Below are 24,097 nucleotides of genomic sequence, written 5' to 3'. Positions count from 1 at the left end.
AATGAAGACCATGCACTGATCAAGGGGGAGTTTGTTAATGCACTTTTGGGTGATAAGTGCAAGGCTTCCAACATCAAGGGTCTTTATTGAACATTGTCCAAAGTTTAGAAAGAGTTTATTTGGAGAGCTTCTAGTAGGTTTTCTAGAAAGAGTTTATTGGAAGAGTTTCTAGAAGGTTTTCTAGAAAGAGTTTATTGGAATAGTTTCTAGAAGGTTTATAGAAAGAGTTTATTTAGACAGAGTTTATTTAGTCTAGTTCTCTTGTCTGAGTTTGTTTAGTCTTGGTTTGTCTGAGTTTTGTAGCAAGGCTTTGTGCCTTATGTTTTGTTCGGACTTTCTATTTGGTGTGGAAAGTCTGAGATTCACCTTGTATATATACTTTAATATGGAATAGACAAGGTAACGATTCTGTGTGAATTTCTGTGCCCTAATCATTCTCTTTTGTCTGGCGGCGCTTTGTGTGAGTGACGTCATTCATCTTCATCAAGAATACTCTGTGTATTCTTGATTTCTCTCTCAAATCCTTGCATTCTTGTGTTCATCTACAGTGGTTGATCATCAGGTGGATTCCGCACACCTGTTGGTTGCTTTAGCTGAGTGAGATCTTGGATTAGGAGGCCTTACAGTTTGATTCTCATTGTTGTTACAAAACATCACACACACACAAACCCTACTTGCTCTCTCTCTCTCGGCTTGCTTGGAACCCGACGGCAAGAGCATCCCCTACTCGGATCACCCTCTTCTCCTTCTTTAATCCGGTTAGTGATTATGTTATTGGTTGTGTGTTATTGTTTGTATATTGATGATTGCTTGATACCCGAAGGATTCTTGTTAACATGTTGTGTATGATAACGTTAGATTGGATGTTACTAATCAATGATAGATAATGATCATGTAATCGGCTTGCACACGAATCGGATATATATGAATGTATGATGGATCGGCTGTTATGTATTGTTTGATCGGATATAATTGGTAATCGAGATCCATGTTAGAATGTATAATTATTGATGAATTGTGTAAGGGTTGTTCATGTTGTTGTTCATACGAATTAAGGTTTAGAAAACCCTGTTTGATCGATAATTTCTTGGATGGTAAACTGTTAGTTGTTAATTGATTTTTGGAAACTGACAACGATAATTGATTTGCATAAATGTTGTAACTGAATTGCATGAAATCAGGAAAGCTGTTACACACACACGGTTGCGACTCGCGTGCGTAAAACCTACGTACACCCCATACGCGCTACTGTTCTCGGAAGAAGAACAGGGATGATACGAGTAGTTGATACGAATAGTCTAGTGGTCACATAACATGGGAAGCCCCCTCTTGTATAACTTACTATCGGCCCAGTAGAGCCACCCGTTACTTACTGTTACGCACTTACTTACTGTGAACTCGCTCAACTAGTTTGTTGATCATTCTGTTACATGCCTTGCAGATCGTTAGGTACATGGAGCTTGCACAAAGAGGAGCCGGTCGTTGTGGACAAGGATCGTATTACTTTGTTAGACACTTATGACATTTCAGTATGTTTAACTTGGGTTTAAACAATGCTTCCGCTACTTAAACAATGCTTGGTTTTGAAACATCGATCATGTCATGATGAACTATTTTAATGACTTTTATTATTATTAAATGCTATGTTTGATATGATTGATGGCTTGATCCTGGTCAGTCACGCCTCCAAGCGGTGGTACTCCGCGTGTGGATTTTGGGGGTGTGACAGATTGGTATCAGAGCCATTGGTTATAGAGAACTTGGTTTTAATATGGGAAAACGTTTTTATTAAAACCAGACTATAACCAGAACAGTGCTCTCAACGATCCACAACGACGCTTCGCTCCACGTGCAAGACTCGACATTTTAGGTAATAAGGTTTACGTTTATTGCCTACTTGCTAGAATTACTTAGAACTTTGCTCGTGGTATGCTTAGACGACAATGCTCACTATTTGCTATTGCTTAAGAACCCTTACGTGCTTACACTTTTCTGTCATCGCACTATTCGCGAACTTTTCTCACCTATTTCGCCTTTGACATGAAGATCAATGGCTGGAAGAATTAACATGACACAAGCCCAGTTAGAGGCTCTTGTTCAAGCCCAAGTTGCTGCGGCAGTTGCAGCAGCTCAAGCAGGTAGTATATCCTGCAGTATAGGCACACACTAGGATCTCTAGATCCTACATTAACTCTCGTATTTAACTTCGTCCTATTCGTACACAATAGGTCAACACGCGCAGCAGCCTGTCTGCACATTCAAGAACTTTATGGACTGTCGTCCCGGCACGTTCAGCGGCACAGAAGGAGCGGTTGGACTCCTCCACTGGTTCGAGAAGCTAGAATCAGTATTCGAAATGTGTGAATGCCCTGAGGCACGCAGGGTGAAATACGCCACCGGCACTTTAGAAGGAATCGCGCTAACCTGGTGGAACGCGCAGGTGCAAATTCTGGGGTTGGCAGCTGCTAACGCCACACCCTGGAACGATTTTAAGGAACTTATCAAGAGAGAGTATTGTACGCGTGAAGATATTCACAAGCTAGAAGACGAGCTGTATAATCTGAAAATGGTTGGGTCGGAGATTGAAGCGTATACCAAGCGGTCAAACGAGCTGGCCGTGCTGTGTCCAACTATGGTAGACCCTCCATACAAGCGCATCGAGATGTATCTCAAGGGGTTGGCACCAGAAATCCAGAGCCACGTTACCTCGGCTAACCTCGACAACATCCAGGAAATCCAGCGTCTCGCTCATCGCATCACCGATCAGGCAGTGGATCAGAATAAACTGCCTAAGCGTGTCAGCGCTACTGCTACAGTCACTCCTTCAGCTACTCCCGTTACCCTCAGTGACAATAAGAGGAAATGGGAGGGGGATTCAAGCAAAGCATCAGTTTCGGTTCAGTCCCAGAATCAGCAGCGAAAGACTGACAACTATCAAAGCCCTAACCAGCAGTCGTCAGGTAACCACAGGCAGGGTGGATATCGCGGAAATCTTCCAAAGTGCAACAACTGCAACAGGCACCACAACGGCCAGTGTACCAAGGGTCGTTGTCAAAGATGCCTCAAGATGGGTCACGAGGCCAAAGACTGTAGAAGCCTTCGTCCTGCGAACCAAAATCAGCAGCAGCCTCACGCTCAGCCTAACCAACAACAGGGCAACAAAGGATGCTACAATTGTGGTGCTGAAGGCCACATCAAGAGACACTGCCCACAGCTCAACAGGAACCAGAACAACAACAACAACAACAACAACCAGGGCAACGGCAACAACAATGGAGGAAATAACAACGGCAACGAAGCTCGGGGTCGTGCTTTTGTGCTAGGTCGAGGTGACGCAGTGAACGATCCCAACGTTGTTATGGGTAAGTTTCTCCTCGACAATATTTACGTTACTGTTTTGTTTGATTCGGGTGCGGATACAAGCTATATGTCTGTGAAAATGTGTCAACTGCTAAAACGTGCACCAACACTTTTACCCACCAAACACGTAGTAGAGTTAGCTAACGGTAAAAGTCTAGAAGCCACGCACGTAGTTCAGGGTTGTAATCTTGTCCTAGCTGGTCAAGCCTTCTCTATCGATCTCATTCCCATAGTTTTGGGCAGTTTCGACGTCGTGATTGGGATGGATTGGCTATCCCAACACCAGGCAGAAATCTTATGCAGCGAGAAGGTTATTCGCATTCCTCGTTCAGGTCAAGAACCTCTCGAGGTTCAAGGTGACAAGAGTGGTGCAGTGGTTGGCATCATCTCATTCTTGAAGGCTCAGAAGTGCTTACGTAAAGGTCACACAACCATTTTGGCTCTTGTTTCAGACGCATCAGTAAAGGAAAAGAAATTGGAGGATATACCAGTCGTACGTGACTTCCCTCAGGTGTTTCCTGAAGATTTACCTGGCTTACCGCCTCATCGTCAGGTTGAATTTCAGATCGAGCTCGCTCCAGGAGCAGCACCCATAGCTCGCGCACCATATCGTCTAGCTCCATCAGAATTGGAAGAATTGTCAAAGCAGCTACAAGAGCTCTTGGAAAAGGGCTTCATTCGTCCAAGCTCTTCGCCTTGGGGAGCTCCAGTGCTTTTCGTGAAAAAGAAAGACGGTACGTTCAGGATGTGTATAGACTACAGGGAACTAAACAAGGTGACGGTGAAGAACCGTTATCCTCTTCCACGCATAGACGACTTATTCGACCAGTTGCAAGGGTCGTGTTACTATTCCAAGATCGACCTACGGTCAGGATATCATCAACTGAGAGTCCGCGAGGAGGACGTCTCTAAGACAGCATTCAGAACTCGCTATGGTCACTACGAGTTCTTGGTTATGCCGTTCGGACTTACGAACGCACCTGCGGTATTCATGGATCTTATGAACAGGGTATGCAAACCCTATCTCGACAAGTTCGTCATTGTTTTCATCGACGACATTCTGATTTACTCCAAGAGTCAGGAGGAACACGAGCGACACCTACGCCTTATATTGGAACTCCTTCGGAAGGAACAGCTGTACGCCAAGCTTTCTAAATGCGACTTCTGGCTTCGTGAAGTCCACTTCTTAGGCCACGTGGTAAACAAGGATGGGATTCACGTCGATCCATCCAAGGTAGATTCGATCAGAAATTGGCCTGCACCGCGTACACCGACAGAAATACGCCAATTCTTGGGTTTGGCAGGCTACTACAGACGGTTTATTAAAGACTTTTCAAAGATCGCGCAACCACTTACGCTACTGACACAGAAGGGTGTCACCTACCGTTGGGGCAAAACGCAGGAAACCGCTTTTCAGTACTTAAAGGATAGGCTTTGCAGTGCGCCTATTCTCTCGTTGCCAGAAGGCACAGAAGACTTCGTAGTATATTGTGATGCATCCATCCAGGGTCTTGGATGTGTGTTGATGCAACGTGATAAAGTGATAGCCTACGCTTCTCGGCAACTCAAGGTTCACGAACGAAACTACACGACGCACGATTTAGAGCTGGGAGCTGTTGTTTTCGCGCTTAAGATATGGCGACACTACCTGTACGGTACCAGGTGCACGATTTACACCGATCACAGGAGTCTCGAGCATATTTTTAAGCAGAAGGATTTGAACATGCGTCAACGAAGATGGGTCGAACTACTGAACGATTACGAATGCGCCATCAAGTAACATCCAGGCAAAGCCAATGTTGTGGCTGATGCCCTCAGTCGGAAAGACACCTTACCGAAGCGCGTGCGAGCGCTCCAGCTTACGATTCAGTCTAGCCTTCCTGCTCAGATACGAGCTGCTCAGACAGAAGCACTGAAGCCAGAAAACAATAAGGCTGAAGCCTTACGCGGCTCACGACAGCAAATGGAACAGAAGGCAGACGGCGCCTACTATGTAACGGGGCGTATTTGGGTCCCACTTTATGGCGGTCTACGCGAACTTGTGATGGACGAAGCACACAAGTCTCGCTACTCGGTACATCCAGGGTCGGATAAAATGTACCACGATATCAACACTACTTATTGGTGGCCTAGTATGAAGGCCCACATCGCTACGTACGTTGGAAAATGTTTGACCTGTGCGAGAGTCAAGGTCGAATACCAGAAACCAGCTGGTCTACTTCAGCAGCCTAAGATACCGCAATGGAAATGGGAGGAAATTTCCATGGATTTTGTTACAGGCTTACCTAGATCTCAGCGTGGGAACGATACAATATGGGTCATAGTTGATCGACTCACCAAGTCTGCACACTTCCTGCCGATTAAGGAAACGGACAAGTTCTCCACTCTCGCAGACGTGTACCTTAAGGAAGTTGTTTCGAGGCACGGAGTGCCCACCTCTATTATTTCGGATCGCGATGCACGATTCACGTCAGAGCTATGGCAAGCGATGCATAAATCTTTCGGCTCACGATTAGACATGAGCACAGCATATCATCCTCAGACCGATGGGCAGTCTGAGCGAACGATTCAAACACTTGAAGACATGCTTAGGGCATGCGTTATCGATTTCGGCAACGGCTGGGAAAAACACCTCCCATTGGTGGAGTTCTCGTATAATAACAGTTACCATACCAGCATTCAAGCCGCTCCATTCGAGGCATTGTACGGACGTAAATGCCGGTCACCTCTTTGTTGGGCAGAGGTGGGGGATACTCAGATTACGGGTCCAGAGATTGTAGTGGACGCCACAGAAAAGATAGCACAGATACGACAACGCATGGCGGCAGCACGCGACCGTCAGAAAGCCTACGCGGACAAGCGTAGAAAGCCTTTGGAATTTCAGGTCGGGGACCGAGTTTTACTAAAAGTTTCACCCTGGAAGGGTGTGGTACGTTTTGGCAAAAGGGGCAAACTGAATCCGCGGTACGTCGGACCATTCGAAATCTTAGAAAAGATTGGCAAGGTAGCCTACAAGTTGAACCTACCAGCTGAACTCGGAGCAGTTCACAATGTCTTTCATGTGTCGAACCTAAAGAAGTGCTTATCAGATGAAACCCTCATCATTCCTTTTAAGGAACTCACTATCGACGAGCGGTTGCAGTTCGTCGAGGAACCAGTTGAAATCACGGACCGGGATGTGAAGGTCCTCAAAAGCAAGAGAATCCCTCTTGTTCGAGTTCGTTGGAACTCCAAACGTGGCCCAGAGTACACCTGGGAACGTGAAGACAGGATGACAGAAAAGTATCCCCAGTTATTCGAAACCAATGCTACCACTACTGAGGCTGAAGCTACTACTTCGGAATTTCGGGACGAAATTCCAGATCAACAGGGGGAGGATGTGACACCCCAGGAAAACCAGTGAACGCTATAACTTACCTAGCTTCCTCAGTGAGTGCATACCAAATTTCGGGACGAAATTTCCAATTAGTTGGGGATAATGTGACAACTCGAACTTTAGACTTACTTTGTGTAACGATACGTGTTTCCGAGAACGTTATTAATTGAATGAATACTTGGTATGTTATGTTTATGTGCATTATGTGTGTATGTATGATTATGTGTTCACGAACCCAAACCGCACAACTTGAACCGAACCGCACAACACTACATTCGAGTGCACAAGCCCTTTGGGCCACACCTTGTACGCGGACCCATTAGGCAACCGAGTGGGCTCGGCCCACTCCCCACTCGCAAACACTAAACCCTTTGGTAAGGGTTTGATTCTCATTGTTGTTACAAAACATCACACACACACAAACCCTACTTGCTCTCTCTCTCTCGGCTTGCTTGGAACCCGACGGCAAGAGCATCCCCTACTCGGATCATCCTCTTCTCCTTCTTTAATCCGGTTAGTGATTATGTTATTGGTTGTGTGTTATTGTTTGTATATTGATGATTGCTTGATACCCGAAGGATTCTTGTTAACATGTTGTGTATGATAACGTTAGATTGGATGTTACTAATCAATGATAGATAATGATCATGTAATCGGCTTGCACACGAATCGGATATATATGAATGTATGATGGATCGGCTGTTATGTATTGTTTGATCGGATATAATTGGTAATCGAGATCCATGTTAGAATGTATAATTATTGATGAATTGTGTAAGGGTTGTTCATGTTGTTGTTCATACGAATTAAGGTTTAGAAAACCCTGTTTGATCGATAATTTCTTGGATGGTAAACTGTTAGTTGTTAATTGATTTTTGGAAACTGACAACGATAATTGATTTGCATAAATGTTGTAACTGAATTGCATGAAATCAGGAAAGCTGTTACACACACACGGTTGCGACTCGGTATCATCAATTGCGAGTCGGCACCCCACTCGAGACCACACAACAACATCAGCCGGAACCATGGTTGCGAGTCCCGTTGCGACTCGTAACCGGACCATGATGAGCCGAAATCACCATTGCGACTCGCAACCTCCTGTTGCGACTCGTAATCTCCTGCGGTGACTCGTAACTCTCGGTTGCGACTCGAGATCGCCGGTTGCGACTCGAGACTAGCTGCACGTACACTGTATTGGGCCTACACTGTCACGGGCCCAATCTTATGACTGATATTTTATTGGACTGCTTATCTGTTTGGGCCAACATGATATTTGGGCTGTTTGTATTTCGGACTTAGACATTGGATCGCACATGAATGTTAATGCTATGCTCTTACCAGTTCACATGCATACGTGATTCTTGCCATGATTATATGTGTATACATACGTGTAGCTTATACGTGCAATAGTTGAGTACGAACCTAACTTGCATAAGTAACCCTGATAGGACGTGGTTGATCCCTTACTTGTATACTTGAGCGTTTTATTGTCTGCCGAGCAAACCCAGGTGAGTTCACACTCCTACTAAGGCATGGGATTCCCGGGTCGTGGGAATGGGATAAAGGTTACCAATTACTAAGAACGTACATATGTTTTTCCTAGACTATCACCTACCATGATCCTCGGATGTCAGGACGGTTCCGTAGGTTAGGATAACACCTACGTGGTCATATGCCAATTACTGCCTCGGATGTCAGGCACGCACGTAAAACCTACGTGTACGCATTACTTACTTCTATCCTCGGTACAAAGGATACGTACGTGAAACCCACGTACACCCCCGCGTCTCCTATCCTCGGTTGTGAAGGATACGTGCGTAAAACCTACGTACACCCCATACGCGCTACTGTTCTCGGAAGAAGAACAGGGATGATACGAGTAGTTGATACGAATAGTCTAGTGGTCACATAACATGGGAAGCCCCCTCTTGTATAACTTACTATCGGCCCAGTAGAGCCACCCGTTACTTACTGTTACGCACTTACTTACTGTGAACTCGCTCAACTAGTTTGTTGATCATTCTGTTACATGCCTTGCAGATCGTTAGGTACATGGAGCTTGCACAAAGAGGAGCCGGTCGTTGTGGACAAGGATCGTATTACTTTGTTAGACACTTATGACATTTCAGTATGTTTAACTTGGGTTTAAACAATGCTTCCGCTACTTAAACAATGCTTGGTTTTGAAACATCGATCATGTCATGATGAACTATTTTAATGACTTTTATTATTATTAAATGCTATGTTTGATATGATTGATGGCTTGATCCTGGTCAGTCACGCCTCCAAGCGGTGGTACTCCGCGTGTGGATTTTGGGGGTGTGACAAATTATATGTTTTTTTTTTGTAGATTGTGCCCTTCCACCAGAAACTGTCATTGTTGGTGATCATTTCTTTAAGTTCCGATACACCAACGAGACTGATAATGCTTTTGCTGCTGTTTCCTTGGTATTTGCAGTGGACATGAATAAACCTCCTGGTAACTTCAAAAGCTACACTTGCGGGTATATATTTTATGTTGTAACATATCCTTATTGTTTCTTTTGTATCTTCCTATGTTTGTTGATCTGGAACCTTCTTTTTGTTTTTCAAATTTTATGTTGCTATTTGAGTCTCCACTTTCTGAAGTACTGTTCTTCTAGATTAAATACTTCGATCAATTTTCCTTTTGTGTTTTAATTTTTTATCTATTGCAACTAAAGGTTGGTTCCATCCAGTTATGAAAAGTTGTTAATATATTTTGAGCAGGTATAGGAGAAACTCAATTTCATGCTGTAGTGTCAAGTGGATTGTCACCTGTAGGCCCCATATACACGACAACATCAGTTATTGAGAACAACAATGCACCTTTCATCGCTGCAAGAAGAGAAGGGTCGCATGAGAATATTGATGGTCAAATTGTGTTGAATCAAGTTTATGATGAAGTATGTCATTCTTTATCTTTAGTTAATACTCAGGCTATTTTATTTTAACTAAAATATTAGGGGCAGTTGCATATGAAGCCCTTTAAAAGTTCAAACTATTATAAGTGACTTTCTTCATCTTTAGTTAATACTCAGGGCCTCAGACTATTTTAACTAATGTATTAGGGGCAGTTGCATATAATTCCTTTTAAAAGTTCAAAATTTCATATATATCCTTTTGGAATGCAGTTTTACTAATTATTTGATGAATATTAAGACCTTTTACCACATTATTTGGCATTTTTCTCTAGGCAATTAAGCATCAAACTTCCAAAAACTATATTTAAGGGAGTCTAACACTGTTAAATGGTCCAGAAGACCATGTTGACTTTTTCGCTGACATATGGCTCTATGGTGGTTCTGGCATGGCAAAATATTATCAATTACTTATCTTATTCCTTACTTTTTTGCCTTTTTGCAGCGCCCAACGGTTGAATGACTTGGGTGAAGAATCAGCCAGACTTCCTCTCTTCCTCTCTGGAGGTAGGTAAGTATTGCTTACATTAATAGAAATCATGGATCTACCATTGCCGAAAGTAGAGTTGGCAAATTGTGCGGGATGGGTCAAAAAGGGTCGGGCCGGTTTAAGTCCATCAATACTTTTTATGTCCATTTTGTATATACTTTAGACTACTATTTCTTTTTTGCTAATTTTCCTTCCACATTCGACCCGTTATCAATGAAATACATGTTTGAATTTCGTTGACACAGGCAGAACCGCGGTTCGTATGGAATAACTATATGTTGGAGCTTCTTATAGATAATTAACAAGGTTTGACTTTCTAATTCACAAAAAAAAAAAAAACATTTTAAACACAATTACCTGAAAACTTTTCATATTCCTGACAACATTTGTAGAAGCTGGATGCACACATTCTTCCTGTTATTCAAGGAAGTATCTTTTAATTTTTTTATCAGAAATATTTTTTTAATATAAAGAGGTGTTTATTTCATTTTTTTTAACTTTCTAACAGCTTTTCAAAGCTTTGAAGTAGCAATAGGCAAAGATATTATAGATGTCACCTTGATAGCAAGGAGGAGATGAAGTTGAGGGAGAAGATGAGAAAGAGACGATGCAGTCTTTTAATTCACAAATCCCAGAAAAAGCCCAAAACACATTTATTTTGTATTGGTAGAGTACACATCATCACTAAATCAACTATTTAGATTACTTTACACTGCTATGGTTTATGATAATTTGAAATTATATGTACATGCCACCTCTATTACAATATATGACTTTCTGTATGCAACTTTAAGATTTGCTAGAGCAAGTAATAATTTGAGATGGCGTTGAGATAAACTAATATTTGTCAAGAATTTAACCAAATGCATAGCTTTTTCTCTCTCTTTTTTTCCCTTTTTTGCATTTCACTTATATAAATGGGTTGAATAAGATTGTAGGTGGAAGCGGGATCCATTTAAAATTCGGGTCACCCATCTCTTAAATATGCATCCTATATATTATCTTTAACAAACCACAATACTTCACAACCACAATACTTGACTTCATAATTTTTTATTTATTTCATCATTTATTTACTTAACAGGAGTTGTATTTAAAAGTGTAGATTGAGGAGTCTTTTTCATTATAGTTTTACAAGTGAAGTTATGTTTTTAACATATTCCAAAGTTTTATAAAGCCCAAGTAGTCGCCCATAGTGTCGAAAAGTAAACTAAATGTATAGTGTAGGGGCTAAATGTATAACATCGTGTTCTATATAACACCCCCCTTATGTTACTTTATTTGCATTATTTTTATTTATACACTTATGATTAAATTAATGTAATTTTAATTTTCCAGCCCGGGTTTCTACCCGGGTGATAACCTAGTGTTTAGATAATTATTATGTAATTAATTAATAGGTTTCCTAGTTATAGTCTAACGTGTTTAGGTTAGCTATATATACCAATCAAATTGGTAGGGAAAATTGTAATTTGGAGTTTTTGAGTTAGATTTCTCCGTAATAAAGATTCGTGGGTGTTTAACCGTGAAGAATTGTATTCTGATCAAAACATTCTGTACTAATTAATCCCTTTAATTGGTATCAGAGCGGATTAAATCGACCGTTCAAGGGACCTGTGAGGATCAACAAACCTGCGAAACAAGGGGTTCTTGTTGACTGATACCTGCAACTCAGAAGCGATCAATTGTAGGTTTTGGCGAATCTGAGAAACCTCAAGTCTGATCGGAACTGCAACAGTGAAGCCAGAACCTGTGTAATAGACTGACCTGCGAACAAGGGGCTGTCAATTGAGGGGTTTTGTTTGACATCTGCGATTGGAAGCTTGCTCGCTGGAATCGATATACTATCTTTTCAAGTCTAGAAATGTTATTATATATGATATACCCAAAATTTGAGATGTTACAAAGGAGAAGTCAGTTGATTTAGGTTTAAACATGAATGATTTTTGTAATATTTATCATAAAGTTGTTTTAATTATGTCTAAAAAAAGAAGGTTTCGAGTTAATTTAATTAAGACATTAGTTTATTTTAGTGGAGATAAACATATTTGCATATTCATAATTTATATTAAGAATCAAGGAAATTAATAAGAAACCTCAAGTTTATATTTGAAAGGATATATAACAAGGAAGAAGAAGATAGAACAAAAGGAGTTCAAGTCTTCAAGATTGGTCGAATTATTCTCTTGGGCCGATTTTTGTTAGGTCATCTTTTGGACTACGGCCCAATCAATTGTTTTTTTGCTTTTCAAGAGGGCTCAAGCCCACTATAAAAAAGTGTATTTAGTAAAGTAGATCTTTATAAACAGAGTTTCTTTATTTATAAAAAATATTTACTAAAATGGGTGTTTTAAAAACTATTTATCAAAATGAGTGTTTTGATCAATCCCTTTATATTTTTATCAATTAGTTTTAGTTAGGGAAAAAAGGTTATTACTCTCATTTCCAAAGGGATCGCTTGTCATTCGGTCTTAACTCGATTCTTATTGCTCGATTCAACCATGGAGAATAAAAATTTATCAGTGATGGTTTATTTTCAATTCATCCCCCGAGGCTCCATTAAAAGTTTTAGATTAGATATTTACTAGGCTACTTATCGAGGTTTCTCTACCAAGTTGGATTCAGTTTTTTTTTTTTTTTTTTTTTTTTTTTTTTTTTTTTTTCTATTTAGGCAACGCATTGTTGAGTATTTTTTTGTTACAGAACAACCAAGTGACCCTTGACCGATCAAGTGACCCACGTGATAATATTTTTATTAGAACATCTAGTATAGAAACCCTTTAAACCTACCTTTAAATATACACCAATGTCCGTTATATGAGACTCTTTAAATATACACCAATGTCCGTTATATGAGACTCTAAATCTACACCAGTGTCCGCTATATGAGACTACTCTAAATGTGCACCAATGTCCGCTATAGGACTAGAATTTGTAACCTACCTCTAAATATACACCAATGTCCGCCATATGAGACTACTCTAAATCTACACCAATGTCCGTCATATGAAACTACTCAAAAACTGCACCAATGTCCGCTATAAGACTAGAATTTGTAACTACTGACTCATACACTCTTTAAACCTACTCTTAAATCTACATCAATTTCCGCCATAAGATTGTAACTCTCTGACGGGCCCTTACTAAACATATTGATACCGATAGAACGACTAACTTATACACTCTCTAAACCTATTCACTTATACACTCTTTGAACCTACTCTTAAATCTACATCAATTTCCGCCATAAGATTGCAACTCCCTGACGGGCCCCACTCTCTAAACCTATTCAGGTACTCCTAAATCTATACCAATATCCGCAATAAAATTATTAAAAAAATGTTAGAAATGCCTCTAGAGAAGGTTTATATCATGAAGAGATGTCATTCGTCATGTTTGAAGACGAATTAAATATGTTTTAACGTATTATGTTTTCTTTTTAACGTATTGTATGTATAGGATCTTTAAACCATACAACTAAAAATACAAACCCATCTTTAAACACAACATAATAATTAAACCTAGAAAACATAACACATTTAAACAAGGATACCAAGTACAACGTTAGCACTACATTTACCATATACATTCCTAACTAATCTCCCTAAACCTACCAACCAATGTTTTAAAATCCGGTTTATACCGTACCGGATTTGGCTCAAAACTGGTTCGATCCAGTGGTTTCGATCCAGTGGTTTAACCGGTTTTTAAAACATTGAAACAACCACCAAAGAAACCTAAGATCTAGTTGCACCACCACCACCACCGTAGGACACGTAACTCGTAACCGCTTTCGACCCCTCTGCAATCGCATGCTTCCCAAGCTCTCCAGGCAAAACCAACTTCACCGCCGCTTGAATCTCCCGCGACGTCAACGTCATCTTCTTATGGACCTCCGCTAACCGCCCCGCCACCTCCGCCAGCCGCTCGAACATATCCCCCATCAAATTGTTGATTATCGTCATCGCTTTCGACGATATACCTAAATCCGGATGCACTTGCTTTAACACTCTATGCAAATACCTTTTATACCCTTCACCCCCACCACTCTCCCCCAACTTCCTCCTCCTCTTCTTCCTCTTTTCGCTACCCGCGACACTCGCGATTTTCTTCGGTTTTTCAGTGTCGCGGGTGGCGGGTTTCTTCCGTTTTTTTTCGTCTTTCTTCGGAGTGGGTGTGGCGTCTTGGATTTTGATTTCTCGTGTTTCTCGTGGGTTTACGACGTCGTTTTCGTCGTCATCCATTTGGGTTTCACCATCGTCATCCACTTGGGTTTCGACGTCGTTTTGAACGGTGGTGATTTCGGTTTTTTCTTTGGATGAAAAGTCTCTAGCGATTGGTGTTTTGGTGGTTTGATCGACTACTGAAACTTGGACGGTTTCTCGTAAGGTTTTTTTGGTGGTTTTCACGACGGTTTTCTTCGGAGCCATTTATGTTTATGTTGTGTTTGAATGATGTTTTTGTCGGATGAGTGGAATATAAGTGGAAGTTGGGGGAGTGTGTATGGGTTGAAGTGGTGTAATGATGACACGTGGAGGACACGTGGGTAGAGGGTGCTGAGTTTAATTGCTACGTGTGGTAAAACTGTTAAAAGTTAAGATAATCATTGGAGTTGAATATAGTTTTTTTTAGAGAGTAAATATCAATGTAGTCATGGATCTTGAATCAACCTTTAAAGTGTATTCAAAATTATAATATACTGGCCTAAGACTCCGCGAGTTTCGCGGGTGGCTTAACACACAAATATATAACTTAAAATTAAATAATCTTTTGAAAGAAACAAACGTTCAAGTAAGGAAATCTATCTCTCTACCCGCGGATACGTAATGTATCAAACGAAGTTACATGGATGGCTTCACACCGGCATATAATATTTATTGGCGTTGAGATCATTCCTTTACTTGGGTAAATATTAAATTACAACGAATTGAAAAAAAAAGAAATACAAAAAAAAAATAAAAAATCGTTAAAGATTTCTTTATACACCATGTGTGTATTATCCACATGTCTTGCATCTTCTTTCTTCTATATCTCGATTACTCGGACTTGTTTTATTTCTAAACGATCTTTATGAGCTAAAAATCCAACCAAGCTTAGTCACTCGTCGATTCGCCGGAAAAAAAGTAGTATATACTTAAAAACTAAAAAAATAACCATCTCGGATTTTAGCTAAATCAATAAAGTTTGTTTTTATCATTTGAAATTTAACCTAGACATCTTAGAAACAACACCTTTTAGCTAATGTGAAAAACATTAAGAATGCTTAAACTAAAATGGGAACTAATTAACAATATACATTTGATGTATCAAAAGAAGCTAATCCTATTTGTTGAACACCCAAGGATGCATATAATATATATCTCATTTCGACTCGTACCTGTTCTCTTGCAAAAGTTGTTGAACGATAAGTAGTACCCGCAAAAAAAGTCCACAAAAGAATAAGTTTGTTACCAATGCACGCTCCTTCTAGCACTTTGTTATATGGGCTCGGGTTCAACCATATAACGATTATTTTCTACAACTGAGAAAGTGACAGTTGAGGCCTGTTTCTTCAACCTGCTTTTAAGAGAAACTACATTTAAACCATTAGTATCACCAACACATTCCACTAAATTTGAGTAGTAAGAATTTTCTTAAATTTGTTTCTAGATGAGAAGAACTTTTAACAAATATTCATCACATCTACATAGTTCAGAGATTAAGAGCTAAAATCAGAAAAAATAACATCTAAAGCCAACATAGAAAATGAAAGCATACCATATAAAATAACATAATATGGATATTAGACCCAAAGAAATCAGTCGAATTAACGATAGACACTCCCAAAAGTAAAACCTAGAGGTGGCAACATCAACAAATTTGTAGAGTTAGATTATGGGTTATCGCTAAAAGGGAAACAGTTTAAATGAGTTGAAGCTCACCCAAAATGTATGTTAAATGCTTGCAGCTATCAGAACGCGTTTAACTTAAAGAGAGTGCAAAGCCGCAAGTCATGGGTAACAAATCACCTCGACTGATATCAAGCACATCAAATTCATAAATCAGTGGATATTCTACACTAACTTGAGAACATAAGGAAAGACCATTCTTTTCTTCCTGTTGTGAGGAGTTGGAACTCCTTTGTAAATCTTCAACCTTGCAAGTATAGTTGTTCCTCGCTTAATTTTGTGTGTAATCATTTTAAACACACAAATAGCGTCTCGGAAATATAAACGAAATTATTTCTAAAGGTTAGAAAAACTGTTATTAAACCTCATTACTGTTATATATTAATTAATAAAGTTAGTTAGTACACTACAACAAATTAAACAACTTCGGTAACAATTATTTGTGCTTTTGGCAAGTAATCCAGTCCTAATTACTAAATATTTACAACCATTTTACAACTTCATAAAAAGTGTGTCTTAAAAGCAAAACCACATTCATAGATTGGAATCACAAGAAAACATCGACATTATACTGCAACTAACCTATCTTCTTAAACATGCCAAATACAATAAAGTTTAAATATTATGTGTTACAATGAGTTGTGAGTTGGCAAAAAAACACTTACACCTGCAAATGAAAAGATTACCAGGTATATAAACCTTTTTAATCAAACTTTGCAGAGAATCATATATACATCTAATTTAACTATAAATGTATAAAACTTGTATTAGTACAAAGTAAAAGCCAAAAACCACCAACGCATTCATCATGATTATATACCTAAATGTAAATTCATAACCTACTTGTAGGAATGAACAAATTAACCGCCATAACCGACATAATCGAACCGATTTTAACTGATAACCAACATTACCGATGGTTATGATTATGAAACTTTGGTTAACCGATCAATCGTTTATGGTTATGGTTATGAAGCTTTGGTTAACCGATATAATCGAAACCAAACCGAACTTGTAACGTTAAGTCTATAATTCTATATAATGGATTTATGTTTAACAGTTCTACATTTAAATTATTTTATGTGTTTAGCCCATTGGCTATAGAAATTTCATGTTTAAAAATACTTGCCGACAAACACTTCAGTGGATTCAATGACATACTCAGCTCCGGTTTGGGCCCACGGATATCTTATGGGTTCCTTCAATGATTTCAAAAACAAAATAGATCAATAATTTGGTGAAAAAAATATTGTTATAAGAACTTTACTAAAAATGGACATGTGAAAGTGCATCTGGAGTAAACAAGACTCACTAAATCATTTCATTAAACACCTTACCAGCATGTAAATTGACTCCACCAACCTAAATTTTAATTCTTTTATTTTTTATTTGAAACTAACCGGGAAGGTACTCGGTCACAATGCATAGATACTGAGGTGTTGAAGTTACAGCCCCCATGAAAAGGAAAATATTAGGATGTCCAAGCCTTTTTCGTTAAGGATAACCTGATGAATATCAAAAAACCTGAATTACATGTAAGTTGACTTGTTAGTTTACATCTTCTATAAAATTGTGAAAAAATAAAAATAAAAACAAAAACTACCTCCATTTTAAAGGATACGATCACATCATCTGAAAACTCTTGATATACAAATAACCTGACTGCAACATCCTGCATGAACCGAAATTTTCATATTTATATATTATTGTGATTACTATAGTGGTGCATTAACTAAAAAACAATTCTATTTGAAACTCTTTTTTCCTAAAAAATGATTAGAAGTAACATAATAATACAGCCAAACATATCTCTCAAATTTAAGCCATTCTTAGTCCATTAAAACCATAGATTTTTGGGAATTTGTATACTTTTGTTAATTATACCACAATATTTAACTAAATGCATCTGACATATAACCATTAACCTCTTTCAATACTTGTAAGAATAGGAAAACTTTGCATCGACAACGTATAAAATATTTAAACATGTGACAACCAATAAAAAATTGGAGCATAGAACATTTATTTTAATGAGAAGCAAAATTAACTTGCCTTGTCCATGAGATCTTTGATTGTTTCTTGATGTCTACAATTGGCCCGTTAACGCTAAGTGTCCCATAGATTTAAGCAAATTGCTCTGCTTTCCGGACTCCGGAGCATAGATGTAGTACTTTAAGTGCAATTCAAATCAACTGAAAGCAAATCAGTGAAGCATATCGTCACGAATGAAATTCAGAAGCATACTCATTGTTCACCACAATTACACATTATTTCAAATAAAATATCAAAAAAACAATAAACCATACCTGAGCCGGTGGGCAAAGAATGAAAATGTCCGAAGAAGGTGGATACTCTAATCCAGGGGTTGGCTCACAAACGACCCCAATTTTTCCTCATCTACCACACTCTCACAACGCCACAAACAACAACTACCGACTCCCCTATCCACCTACAACCCATCTGCTACCAGATCTGCCCGCCCAAACCACTGGCTCCACTCATTTTCACCACCAAAAAATCACGATCACCAGTATCAAACCATGTTTTTACTCATGATTTATGTACATGTATCATACCCTTCGTTGAGATTAGATGTACGTGGAGCAGTTCTTGCCAATCCATGATTGGGTTTCATGGGTTATTGACTTAGGGCTCGACACAGGGTATAAACATTAAAATATAACTCACATGTTGAACCAAAACAGTACCAATAACATGCTCTACACAATTTTGAAATTACAACTATATTTAAGATATACCTGGCTGGGCTAGGTAACACGATATAAACATCTTGTGATTTAAAAAGCTTTGATTTAGTTAATTTTTTTGTGTATAAACAAAAAAAATAACCTTAAAAACCAATCTGAAGGGTTAACAAAGATCAAAATTTTAAGTTTATTTTGTTAGCCCCAAAGCAACAACCCATGAAACACACCTGCACCACTACTGTGTGTTATCAGATTGGGATAAAACACCACAATCAAGTAGGCATTTCTACCATGTTATTAGATTGGGATGAAACATATAATATGCACAACTTTGTCCTTATCTATGAAAAATCGAGTTGATTCCAACCACAACAGAGATGACGAAGATCTAAAAGATGGCTTCTTTTCACTTTCTTGAATAAATAGAACAATCAAAATAGTACTTGAGCCAACTCAGCCAACAATTAAAATTTGTAAATTGAAAGAAAATGAGATGATAATCTCTGCGCAACAAACATAAGTCAATTCATATAATATTTTATTTCTAACAGCTCAAACGAATGAAGTCAAACCCGAAAATCAGGTCACATATGCATAAAGACTCTGTTTTAATACCTTGTATGGGGATCTGAGAACTTTTTTTACGCTTTTAACAGAACTGTCAGCAACCCCGAGCGAGCGATCATTAAACCCAAAATCAAAACTTTATTACAATATAAAAGACAATATAGAAAACATGAGATTTAGGTTGAAATAAAAACCTAAACCAAGAATCTGAATACCGAATCACAAATCATAAATGTTTTCACCATCATATAATCAAGAAATTCCAAGATCGAATACCAAACCTACAACATATAAGAAGAAGCTACCCGTGTTTGACCAAATAAAAATTGTTGGTTGCAACATCTTTGATGAGAGAGATGTAATCGATTAGATCCATGTTTGCAGATGAGAAGACTGATTTCAACAAAACGATTAAAATGAAGCTGACCTTAACTCCAGACCACCAATCAACGATCCACACAAGCTCCAGCCACAAGAGCTCGGCGACCTGTCTGTTAATCCTTCTAAACAAACTCTTTGAAAATGGGCGTACAGTTACGAATATAAGTGCCTGTAGAACGTAGAGAGATTTAAAAGAGTGAATTGTTGTGAAGAAATTGAAAAGAAATGATGGAACCTGAAGGAGATTGACGATGAGACCGGAGACGAAGAAGGGGACACCTATAGGAAGGAATGGTTGCAAGTGGTTCGACTCAAAGAAAAAAAATCAATTCGAGCCCTAGATCAAGCCTCAACAAAGAACAATAATCTAGGGTTTGAACTCACCGATCAAAGAAGAAGTTATACAACCACAACCGCAAAGAGGAATCCAGAGATATTCATACCTGGATGAGAAGGTTTTTTGTCTTTAAGATTTAGGGTTTGTGATTTACAATGAAGAGAAGCATATGCGATTCTTATGTCAAGAAGATGGAAATTAGGGTTTTTGAACTTACAGATGGAAACTCGAAGGTGATTTGAGAGAAGATTGAGAGAATGATTGTGTGGGATTTGGCTTCTGGTGTAAGATTATGAAAAGTAGGAAGACTCTATTCAATTTGCCGCTCAAAGGGAAAATTGAGGAAACAATCAAATGACACGTGGACAAAGATTATTTTGTTTTATTAGAAGTAGTAGATACTAGTTTTAAAATAAAAAAAATAGAGAATTTCCGTAAAGGTTAGAATTTAAAAGGAAATGTGGTTCATAAAACTATAATCGTTTCGTAAGAAGTGTTGTAGTAAGTGTTAGTCGTGAGTTGAGTGGTGTGGTGGAGACTAGTGATTAATCAGGGATTAATCAGAATGCTTGGAATTAATCAGGGTTAATTGTGATTAATCAGCGATTAATGAAAGCATATTCGGGATTTTTACAACCATGCTCATAAGACAATGTAATTACCATATATTGCCGGAGAAAGATCCTATAGATTGAACACAATCATCAAACATGTATGTTTTTATGTAAGAACTTGTGTGTGTGTGACGTGGGCTAGAGGGAGTGAAGGCGTGGAGCAGGTCGGCAGCATGGGGGTTTTCTATTTATTTATTTTTAAAATTTAAAAACCATAAACGTAATCTAGTATGGTTACCTTAACTTATCATCATATTTCCCATTTTATCTCTTCACAACACATAATGTTAATGTGAATCCCTCCGTTGTCTTTTTGGCGTCTACGTGAGAGAATGTGAAATGTGAAACTAAATTAATATCGAACGAATTTCCGTCATAACGCGTGATTGAATCCCACCACTTTTGAAAGAATAAAAAATTTGAATGTATTGGAGAGATTGAGATTTAAGACTTGAGAGAATGATAATTGATAAAGCTGTGATATGGGCCTTTGTAATCGGCTTTATGTTAGCCCATTGTTCCAGGCTTAGTTTACCGTACTAAACTAAACAAACCCGAGCCATTTTACTCGGGGTCAAAATGGCTTGAAAATTTTATGAAAAATTATACAGTCAGGGGCAGACCTAAGTCGAGGTCCGCCACTGCAACTAGAGATGTTCAAAACTATTCATATCCGAAAATCCGATCCGAAATATCCGATATCCGAAATATCCGAAAAATTGGATATCCGAAATTCGGATATCCGAATTTTTCGGATTCGGATTCAGATAGTGATTTTCAAAATTTTCGGATATTTCGGATATCCGAAATATCCGAAAATTTAATTTTCATTTTTTTCGGATATCCGAATATCCGAAAATATCCGAAGTATCCGAAAATATCCAAAATATCCGAAAAACTTATATTCGGATATCCGAAACTATCCAAAATATCCGTTTCCGAATATGAAAAAAATTATAAAAAATAAAAATTAAATAAAAAGTTGGATTTTCGGATATCCGATTCACTATCCGAATCAGTATCCGAAATTTCGGATATCCGAATTTCGGATATTAGAAATTTTGGATACGGATTCGGATAGTGAAATCTGGTATCCGAAAATTTCGGATATCCGAAATTCGGATATCCGGTTTTGAACACCCCTAACTGCAGCAATACCATACCCGTTTTATAAATAATAACTAAACTAGGTTCAATTCTGAAATATCAGTCACTTCATACCAGTCATCATTAAAATCAGATGTTGATGGTATGTAACCTTCGTCGTGTGCATCTTTTTCACACTCGTTTCGCCTTTTGTAGATCTTTGTCATATCAACAAGTGGTATTGTGAACTCATCTGTTATAGGGTCACCCGTTGTTTCAAATCCAACTGTGTTTCCTTCTACTGCTGCAGCCTCGTCTACTGGTATGTTGTCATGGAAAAGGTCTTCCAATAATGTCGAAGGCTGTTGAACATTCTTATTTACAACTTCTGTTGACGTTTTTGCAGCCTCTTATTGCTCATGCTCATCGTTGTTTGGGGCTACCGGAAGCTCTTGAACATGTGGTGTATGTTAATCCTTCTGTTGAACCTCTTGGGCCTGGGCATCCCCATGCGTTTGGGTTTCATCACTGAGTCCTTTCTTCATCATTTTCAAAATTATCTTCAACATCTGTTAGCGGGCCGTTGTTGTATATATGCTCTTCTAAGTCGTCAACCATAATCCCTGTTATACACTTTATGACAGGCATTTCGATAACTTCCTTGAAAAAATGGTGCCTTTTGTTGTATTCGTGGGCATATAGAAGCTGCATAGACATGAAAATCAAAATTTTGAAATGTTAGTAACAATCTACTTTTCTACTTGATATTATCAATATGTTGTGGAAAACATACCGTCAGAAAAGCAACAGGCCCGTTATATTGTGAATCAAATTTTTTCCAACCTTGTCTAGTTCTTTTAAGAGATTCCAAAACAAACGAACACCAGTCCAGTTTCGATATGTCTTCCTCTTTGTCAATTGCAAGCAAAAAACTTTGTTTCACTGTGGTTGACTTTGTAATCTCTACAAATAAGGTGTTCCAATACGCTAAAAAATTTAATTTGAACAGCCTTCCACCATTTGGTTGTAGTTGCATTGCGTCTGCAACCATCCCATGAGTGATCATGTTCCTATCGGGCCACTGGTTTTTGAACTCATCTATGGTTGTATCCACGCCTTCTGTAGCAGTATTTTTTTTGTACTATTACACCCTTCCGAGGCTTATTTTTCTCGATTACTGGATTTGGCCCCTTCGGAATACCAAAGACACCATATACTGAATCCCGTGTTATTTTTATCCTATGATTTCCGATGTTTAGCGTGCTATCTTGCTCGTCATAGTTGCGTACGAGCCAATATCCTAAATGGGTGCATATGTAATTCACATTTATATCAAGAACTGGTCCAAATCCTATGCTTTTAAAATCGGCTATCTGTGCTTGAGTAAACTTTCTTATTGTTTCTATGAAAGAAGAAGGACTACACCTTAGACTTAATGCTTCGTGATGATAACCATTGAATGGTCTCTGTTCCAGCCTGATTGGTTCTGGTAACTTAATTGTCTTTGTAGGCTTTGTAGTGTCCCGAACCTTATCTTGTTTCCCCACTCTCATCTTTTTTATATTTATAGGCTCTTGAAAATCATCATCATCGTCATTAGTTCTATTATTTGGCCTCTTTTTTTGTGTGTTGTCCCTTTTTTTTCCTAAAATCTTCTCCAGGTTGTTCAACATCATCATCATCCCCATCAGTTACTTTCTTTGATGTTTTACTTAACTTTGGAGGCATGAGTCTTTTAGTCAGCTCAATTAGGGGTTCAAAATCATCATCATCGTCAGCTACTTCTGCTTACATAGGAATCAAATCATATAAAAAACACGCATGTCAAAAAGAATGTTGCTAATATGCACATTCATATAATGACGCAAGTTAACTTAAAACTCAAAAAACCCCCAAGTTAAAAGTACAGCTGTGATATGGGCCTTTGTAACCGGCTTTGTGTTAGCCCATTGTTTCCAGGCTTAGTTTACCGTACTAAACTAAACAAACCCGAGCCATTTTACTCAGTGGTCAAAATGGCTTGAAAATTTTATGAAAAATTATACAGTCAGGGGCAGACCCAAGTCGAGGTCCGCCACTGCAACTAGAGGTGTTCAAAACTATTCATATCCGAAAATCCGATCTGAAATATCCGATATCCGAACCCGAAATATCCGAAAAATCGGATATCCGAATTTTTCGGATTCGGATAGTGATTTTCAAAATTTTCGGATATTTCGGATATCCGAAATATCCGAAAATTTAATTTTCATTTTTTTCGGATATCCGAATATCCGAAAATATCCGAAGTATCCGAAAATATCCAAAATATCCGAAAAATATCCGAAAAACTTATATTCGGATATCCG

General features: G+C 38.6%; 1 protein-coding gene and 3 long non-coding RNA genes across 5 annotated transcripts; 1 reads left to right on the top strand and 3 right to left on the bottom strand.

Moving 5' to 3' along the window:
• The first annotated feature begins 8,827 nt into the window (after positions 1-8,827).
• On the top strand, positions 8,828-11,005 carry LOC110898595. Its single transcript, XR_002569503.1, has 6 exons — positions 8,828-8,867; positions 9,090-9,243; positions 9,488-9,663; positions 10,124-10,189; positions 10,414-10,474; positions 10,561-11,005. It is a non-coding gene; the product is annotated as an uncharacterized LOC110898595 (long non-coding RNA).
• A 2,681-nt stretch (positions 11,006-13,686) lies between these two features.
• Positions 13,687-14,631, bottom strand: LOC110902957 (histone H2B). The gene has a single exon (XM_022149240.2). It carries the CDS (start codon positions 14,596-14,598, stop codon positions 13,906-13,908), a length of 693 nt encoding a protein of 230 aa, XP_022004932.1. The 5' UTR covers positions 14,599-14,631; the 3' UTR covers positions 13,687-13,905.
• Positions 14,632-15,022: 391 nt separating this feature from the next.
• LOC118485682 lies at positions 15,023-17,730 on the bottom strand. Its single transcript, XR_004877474.1, has 3 exons — positions 17,660-17,730; positions 17,457-17,580; positions 15,023-17,255 (listed from the first exon to the last, which is right to left on the bottom strand). It is a non-coding gene; the product is annotated as an uncharacterized LOC118485682 (long non-coding RNA).
• Positions 17,731-18,113: 383 nt separating this feature from the next.
• On the bottom strand, positions 18,114-20,349 carry LOC110902958. 2 transcript variants are annotated; one of them, XR_004877473.1, is made up of 3 exons: positions 20,267-20,349; positions 18,363-20,155; positions 18,114-18,248 (listed from the first exon to the last, which is right to left on the bottom strand). It is a non-coding gene; the product is annotated as an uncharacterized LOC110902958 (long non-coding RNA). The 2 variants fall into 2 exon arrangements; XR_002571552.2 differs by having other exon boundaries at positions 18,363-19,881; positions 19,948-20,325.
• Between the last annotated feature and the right edge of the window lie 3,748 nt (positions 20,350-24,097).

The sequence above is a fragment of the Helianthus annuus genome, chromosome 13 (genome assembly GCF_002127325.2).
Source record: "Helianthus annuus cultivar XRQ/B chromosome 13, HanXRQr2.0-SUNRISE, whole genome shotgun sequence".
Lineage (NCBI taxonomy): Eukaryota > Viridiplantae > Streptophyta > Magnoliopsida > Asterales > Asteraceae > Helianthus > Helianthus annuus.
Note: the sequence above shows the minus strand (reverse complement) of the source record. Positions and strands in the feature narration are given on the sequence as shown.

Bases quoted from the DNA above. Each gene is read 5' to 3' on its own strand.
- LOC110902957 (XM_022149240.2), bottom strand. From the start codon at position 14,598: ATGGCTCCGAAGAAAACCGTCGTGAAAACCACCAAAAAAACCTTACGA.